Source organism: Populus euphratica, unplaced genomic scaffold, assembly GCF_000495115.2.
Source record: "Populus euphratica unplaced genomic scaffold, PopEup_1.0 scaffold720.1, whole genome shotgun sequence".
Classification (NCBI taxonomy): Eukaryota; Viridiplantae; Streptophyta; class Magnoliopsida; order Malpighiales; family Salicaceae; genus Populus; species Populus euphratica.
In genome coordinates this window covers 73341-79256 of record NW_011500583.1, presented here as the reverse complement: position 1 = coordinate 79256, position 5916 = coordinate 73341, and the positions used below count along the sequence as shown (strand labels likewise).

Below are 5916 nucleotides of genomic sequence, written 5' to 3'. Positions count from 1 at the left end.
GCTACTAGCTATAATACCCAATAAATTGGAAGGGATGTCTACTAATATTAATAAAACATGGCTTATCAAAAAATTAATATTTTTTTTAGTGTAGGTCATTTTAATATTTTAATATTAAAAATAATTTTTTTAAAATAAAACAATATTATTTTGAAATATTTCTAAATAAAAAATATTTTAAATAGTAACCATTATCATAATTTCAAAAAATCCCTTAATGCTTTTAAGAATGTGGTAAAGACTAAAATTTGTGTATGAAACTCAAAAAAATATATTAAAAAGAAAAAAAAAACTAGATTTTATAAATAAAATTTATGCATAATTAAATTATATCTGATTTTTACCATATTTTAAAACACATGTACGGAAGCTGCCCCTCAGTCACTGGGTTTTACCATATTTTAAAACACATGTACGGAATCTGCCCCTCAGTCACCCGTCCTATCAATAACCCACCCAACACTCCTATCAACAAGCTAAATTATAATTATTGATATAGGTTAGGGTTTTGCAGGGAGGAACCTTTTTTTGCCTCGTTGAGAGTGAAGTCAATGCTCTGAGCTATCATATTTAAATCAACGCATTCATTGCCCACTTAGCCGTATCATATGATCTGGGACGGCCTGTAGGGTGATTTAACACAGCTTTCTTTGCATTGTTTTAGATGATATTGCACAATATACTCCATTCTATATTCAGAACTTTTTTTTTTAAAAAAAAGACTTGAATAGCAAAGAAGCCAGAAAGTTGCTAAGATCAGGTGAAAGAACTTATTCTCACAAAGCTACTTAGGAAAATAGAACATTAATTGCTCAGAAAATGATCTATAGTTTGAGCAGTAAAAAAATTCTTTTTTCTATCTACCAAGGGAGCAATAACTATTAAATCTTTAATAGCCAAAATAGAAACTAAACTATTTCACAATACGCGTATAACATGGATAAGCTACCTCGAGGTGGCAAATTCCAATTCAAAGTTCTAACAATAGAAGTCTGGAATAACTTTCTCACCAAATGAAGTGGCGATATATGATCGCCGTGCCTACACTTTAACAGTGCCAGACACCACCATTGTTTCTAAGATTAAAAAAAAAGAAGAAAAAGATCCACTTCACCAAAACAATTGAAGGAAAAAGAACGGAAAAGGAAAGAATGGCCTGAAAAGCCAAGGACTAATGGAGGAAAAAACAAGGAAAAAATGGCTCGACAAAATTTGGGAAGGGTATTTATCTGAATAGATTTCTAAACATCAAGAGCCAACTTGCACAGGTATCTTATGCATCAATTAAAGGAACAAAAATGAGGATAAAAAATTGGGTTAGCACCATATGTATTCCTCCTCCTAGTCAGTTGGATGAAGAGCATGAATGCATACAAAAGTGCAACCAAACAGGTTATTCTACCACGAGAGTAATACAGATACTCATCTCCTGCTCCCTGAGCCTGAACAGATCACGCTGAAACGTGGGAGAAATATGTTGTTAGAATAACAAATTCATCACTCCCAATTACTTGAACCTCCTTCCTGTCCACAACAGTTCAACCATCAAAATCATTGATTGAAAATGGAATGAATATTTACCAAAGTAAGAAACAAAGGAAAAGAAAAGATTAAAAGGGAGACAAACCATGTCAATTAAACAGCACATGCACCCAAACCCAAAATGCATAAAAATCACATCAATTCAATTGCAATTGCAATCTCCATCTAGAGCACTTATGCAGTAGAGTTTCCAACAGATTCTATGTAAGGGAAATTTAGTTCATTCTCTGAGCAGCTAAGATTCAGCAAATGAAATAAATCAGAGTTGTTGTCTCAGTAAAAGATATGTACATACCAGGGAGGGTAAATACAAATCAAGTTCCCTAAATCAAGGTCAACATTGCTGCAAACTCTTGGACTAAAAATAACCGTTCTAGTCCTTCCTCTATCAACAAATGTTTTGGAGTCCTCTGGTGACTGGGAATCCTGCAGAAATAGATATGCACCTTTTGTTTTCATTTTGCAGAAGCATAAACATGTGAGCAAGCTTGGGTAGAGATTTGATGTTAGAAACACATATTGCTCTGTGATTGGTGTCAGTATTTCAAACTGGGGTGCAGAGATAAAGAGAGAATTTAAGGATTAGAAGATGATTTGGACACCACAATAGTCAGACTCAGTTCAGATTGAATGATCCACATGGTGTTGATGAGAAATTTGCACTCAGCACCAAAACTTCCAAAAGAAAAGATAACATCAACAAGCAACTTGGTATTTAACAACATCAAGCCTGTTCATACATTTTCACTACCATCTAGGTCTGAAGTAGTTGAAATAATCCATATGAAACATGGTCTGAAATTTAACACAACCTTTATATTCTCACCAAAAGTGCAATGACAAACTATCAGCTTTGCATCAAAGCATCTGGACAGGATCTTTACAACTATGGAGTATGGTTCACCTGTATCACACAAGTGCCAAAGATTAGTGGTGGATACATGGACAAATAACAAGCCTCTTTATATCATTTGTCCATATAAAAGTGTTTTATGCAAGCCACTTTAAAGAAATGCTTTATAAATGAAAGGAGTGTATGATCATAAGGCTTTTACTATTTGGGTTTGCTTCCATCTGTAGCTTTTTCAGAAACTCAGAATCTCTTTCCCTTTCAGTCTGTGTGACCTGCTGCAACTTCCCAAACAAACCAATACTGCAGAATTTGGCGGAGAAGAAGTATACTTGATTTAGAACTGCTATTAGACTTCACTTAATCAATCACCAAAAGCATGCCTAGTAACAGAAAGAAACTAGTTCTATTCTTTACCCTGATGGTTTAGCTGCTGCAGAAATGACCCCTTCATCACTCACAGAGGTAGCAGCTAAAGCTTCCTGAAAGCGATCAGCGATAGTTCGCTTCTTCATCTCCAGGTCAGCAAGGTTTATGTTCTGATGATTGGTCTGTGAAGTTCAAATGTACAGATGCCATTGATGATTTTAACACGAACCATCATAAACTAGTGACAACCAAGTAATACCTCGTCATCACTAGATGATCCATTAGCCATCAGCTCAGGTTGGTCTTCATCATCAATGATTCTATCTCCCAATAAAGACATACTTCTCTTCATGACTATCTGTCCCCTTCTTGATTTTGTTCTGCTAAACTGCAGTATATACTTGATCAAACTCAGAAAAGAGAACTGTATATGAAAGCAAATTTACAGTTCAGAGAAGAATGCTAACCCATTTAGAATTTCCCCTTGGCTGAATTTTCTTATCCTGAAGGCCATCCAAAATTTCAGCCATTGAATGGTCAAAAAAGCCATTGCCAAGAGCTTCAGCTTCCACAGGCTCAATCTCTGACAGGTTCACATTTTCTCCAAAAAATTCCTCATGAAACACAGGACTTAAATTTTCAGGATTTTTATTCTCAATTGTTTCCGATCTTTCAGGCCTATCATCAACCTTGAATGTGATGGGATTTTTATCTTTAGAAATAAAAGGTTGATAAAGTCCATCTTTGTGTGACTGAAAATGGAAAGCAAATTTTGGCTTGGCTTTGCCTCTGATACCTGCAGGTCATGAAGGTACTCACGTTTGAGGAACTAAGGCATCATCCTTGTACAAAGCCAAATAAAGCAGCAGACTGAACAACTTGGCTGCCAGAAAATTAAGTTAAACAATACAGCTCCAGCTCACCAATTAGAAATAAAACAAAAAAGAAAAACAGATCTAGTCCGTAACTCAAGCATACATGATGCAGCATACTCAAGGTTTGTAAGCAAGTAGTTATCTTCCTTAGCAACTCAACATGCACAAGCTGGGAATTTCCTACAGATTGCTGCTATACTCATGAATAATGCTTAGAAACTTTCCTTACAAGCTGAGCTGGCTTGTCAGGATGGCTAGCCACAAAAGTGAGGGTTCTGAAAAGAAAAGCAGAGCTAAAATTGATGCGCGAGTTAATTGAGTCAACTCAATGAAAAACTGTCTCTGAACTTCAACTTTTTTCCTTGTCCCAGCCATGTCTCACTAATGTCATGGTTGGGTTCTCCATCTTATTTCCATCACCCAGCAATAGCAGATAGAACATGGTTGGGCTGCATGCCGAGTCACTTCTTGTGCAAGTTTGGTATCAAGTGTTTGTAGGTCTAGCATTTTCCTATGATGTTCAATAATGGTTGCTGAGTGCGAGAAACCCAAATAGGAAAGTTCAGTGAGAGGTGTAATTGGTACTTTATTTACAGTTTCATGTGAATATATGTCAAAGGTCAAACCACGCATATTGTTTATTCTACGTAGGCTTTTGTTCATTTCTTAGTTTGGTTCATTGCCAATCCATGTCTTCGGTCTGTCTCCCAACACAAACAAATATAGAAGGGCTGAATTCACCTATACTTTTTGAATAAGAAGGCACTCCACCAATCTCAAGAGAGATGTAGATACAGCACTACTTCGAATGAGAGAATACCTTTATGAGATTTGTTTCCTTTATAATAAGCAGAATGGGAAGAGAGTGAGTTCTCATTCAAATTGATTAGTGTCTCAGCCTCTTTATTCACCAGGGACCATGTGCATGCTTCAGCTTGCTTCTCCCTTCCAAAACCTCGAAGATTATTATTACCTTTATCAGACTTTGTGTCACTGGACATAACTGAATATTCCAACAATGCATGTTTATCCTGTTCCAGCATATTTCACAAAATAATGATGATGATGACCACTAAAAAAAGGAAGGAGTAGTGCGAAGAAATGCACAAAGTACCTCGTCATCACAATCGACTTCATCTTTAGAGTTATGTGCAGATCCTTTTCTAGGGGAGAAAAAGAAAGTACCCTCATTAGGGAAATCAGGCATCTCGAGCTCATCGTCGATTTTGAAACTTGTTTGCTTCTGATCATGGCAACACCATCGCATTAGTTTTTAATATATTCCAAACAGACTAGAAAAGGAGAGCTACAAAGGATATCTCATTACACATGCCTCACGCGCTAAATTGCTAATTCTATTTCCACAACTTTGCGCATTCATAACTGCATGCACGGGCAGAGTAATCATGAAAAAAAAAAAAAAAGTATTCAAAATCATCAGAGATAGCGAGCAGTAACTAACTAGCTTTTCTAATCTAACACATTGCACGAGAAATTTACAAAAAAAAAAAATACAATGTCAGCACGTCATGTTCTTAGAAATAATATGCAAAAATTGAAAAGATACCTCGAAGGATATCCAGTCGTGACTGAAGTTCCCATCCTTCCTATTTTTTTTTTATAAAAGAAATGATAAGAACTTGATCACTGATTTAAGAGTAAAACTTGCACTCATTGCAGTAGTTAAAAAGGGAAGTAAATAAAGTAACCTCTTTCAGTGTATTTCCAGTCAAAGAAACACAATTTTCTCTCAAATCTCCGTCAAAATCTTCCTCGTCTGTTAAATTGTGGCCAAATAAAATCAATAAAAAACCCTAAAAAATATAACTAGATTTAATTTTGCAAATGTCTGAAATTACCAGAAATGCTATGATCAGAATCCCATTTTCCCTGAAAAAAAAAAGAAAAATTATCGAAAGGCAAAATATTACTCGCTAAAACAGAAAATAGAACGTGCGAAGAACTTCAGAGAGTCTCTTGCCGCTACCGGGAAAGAATTTTGCCGCCACATTTTCAGGGTGGCCAATTAACAACCGACAAGTGAACCTTATTTCTTTTCTTGTAGACGGGAGTACTTTTTAAGTGTTGCATCTTCAGTTTTTGGGCCTGGCCCAACATCACCTATCACCGTCAAATCCAAATTTTACTCCTCGGCCCCGGTGGGTGTGATATTGAAGAAATTTACCTCGCCCATCATACAATCCATCATGTTTATTTATTTATTTATTGTAATGTAATTCACGCGCGACAATCTCTACATTTCTATGTTTGATTTTCTTT

At 35.9% G+C, this 5916-nt stretch overlaps 1 protein-coding gene across 7 annotated transcripts; it reads right to left on the bottom strand.

Annotated features, from left to right (window-relative positions):
• Window positions 1–1205: 1205 nt before the first annotated feature.
• LOC105115509 (kinetochore protein) lies at window positions 1206–5689 on the bottom strand. 7 transcript variants are annotated; one of them, XM_011012412.1, is made up of 14 exons: window positions 5624–5689; window positions 5496–5526; window positions 5346–5413; window positions 5204–5243; window positions 4964–5019; window positions 4751–4879; window positions 4457–4667; window positions 3229–3557; window positions 3021–3149; window positions 2810–2943; window positions 2598–2695; window positions 2355–2446; window positions 1838–1968; window positions 1206–1524 (listed from the first exon to the last, which is right to left on the bottom strand). In XM_011012412.1, exons 1-14 carry the CDS (start codon window positions 5645–5647, stop codon window positions 1452–1454), a joined length of 1545 nt encoding a protein of 514 aa, XP_011010714.1. In that variant the 5' UTR covers window positions 5648–5689; the 3' UTR covers window positions 1206–1451. The 7 variants fall into 7 exon arrangements, with proteins under 7 accessions (XP_011010714.1, XP_011010717.1, XP_011010716.1 ...); XM_011012415.1 differs by having other exon boundaries at window positions 1206–1520; XM_011012414.1 differs by having other exon boundaries at window positions 2810–2931.
• Between the last annotated feature and the right edge of the window lie 227 nt (window positions 5690–5916).

What these genes read in the sequence shown, in the direction of transcription:
- LOC105115509 (XM_011012412.1), bottom strand. Translation starts at nt 5,647, where the DNA reads ATGTGGCGGCAAAATTCTTTCCCG. An exon ending in AGGAAACAAATCTCATAAAG is followed by an intron (nt 3,558 to 4,456) that starts GTATTCTCTCAT and finishes CATGACCTGCAG; the next exon opens with GTATCAGAGGCAAAGCCAAG. An exon ending in ATTTGTATTTACCCTCCCTG is followed by an intron (nt 1,525 to 1,837) that starts GTATGTACATAT and finishes TGTTGTGGACAG; the next exon opens with GAAGGAGGTTCAAGTAATTG.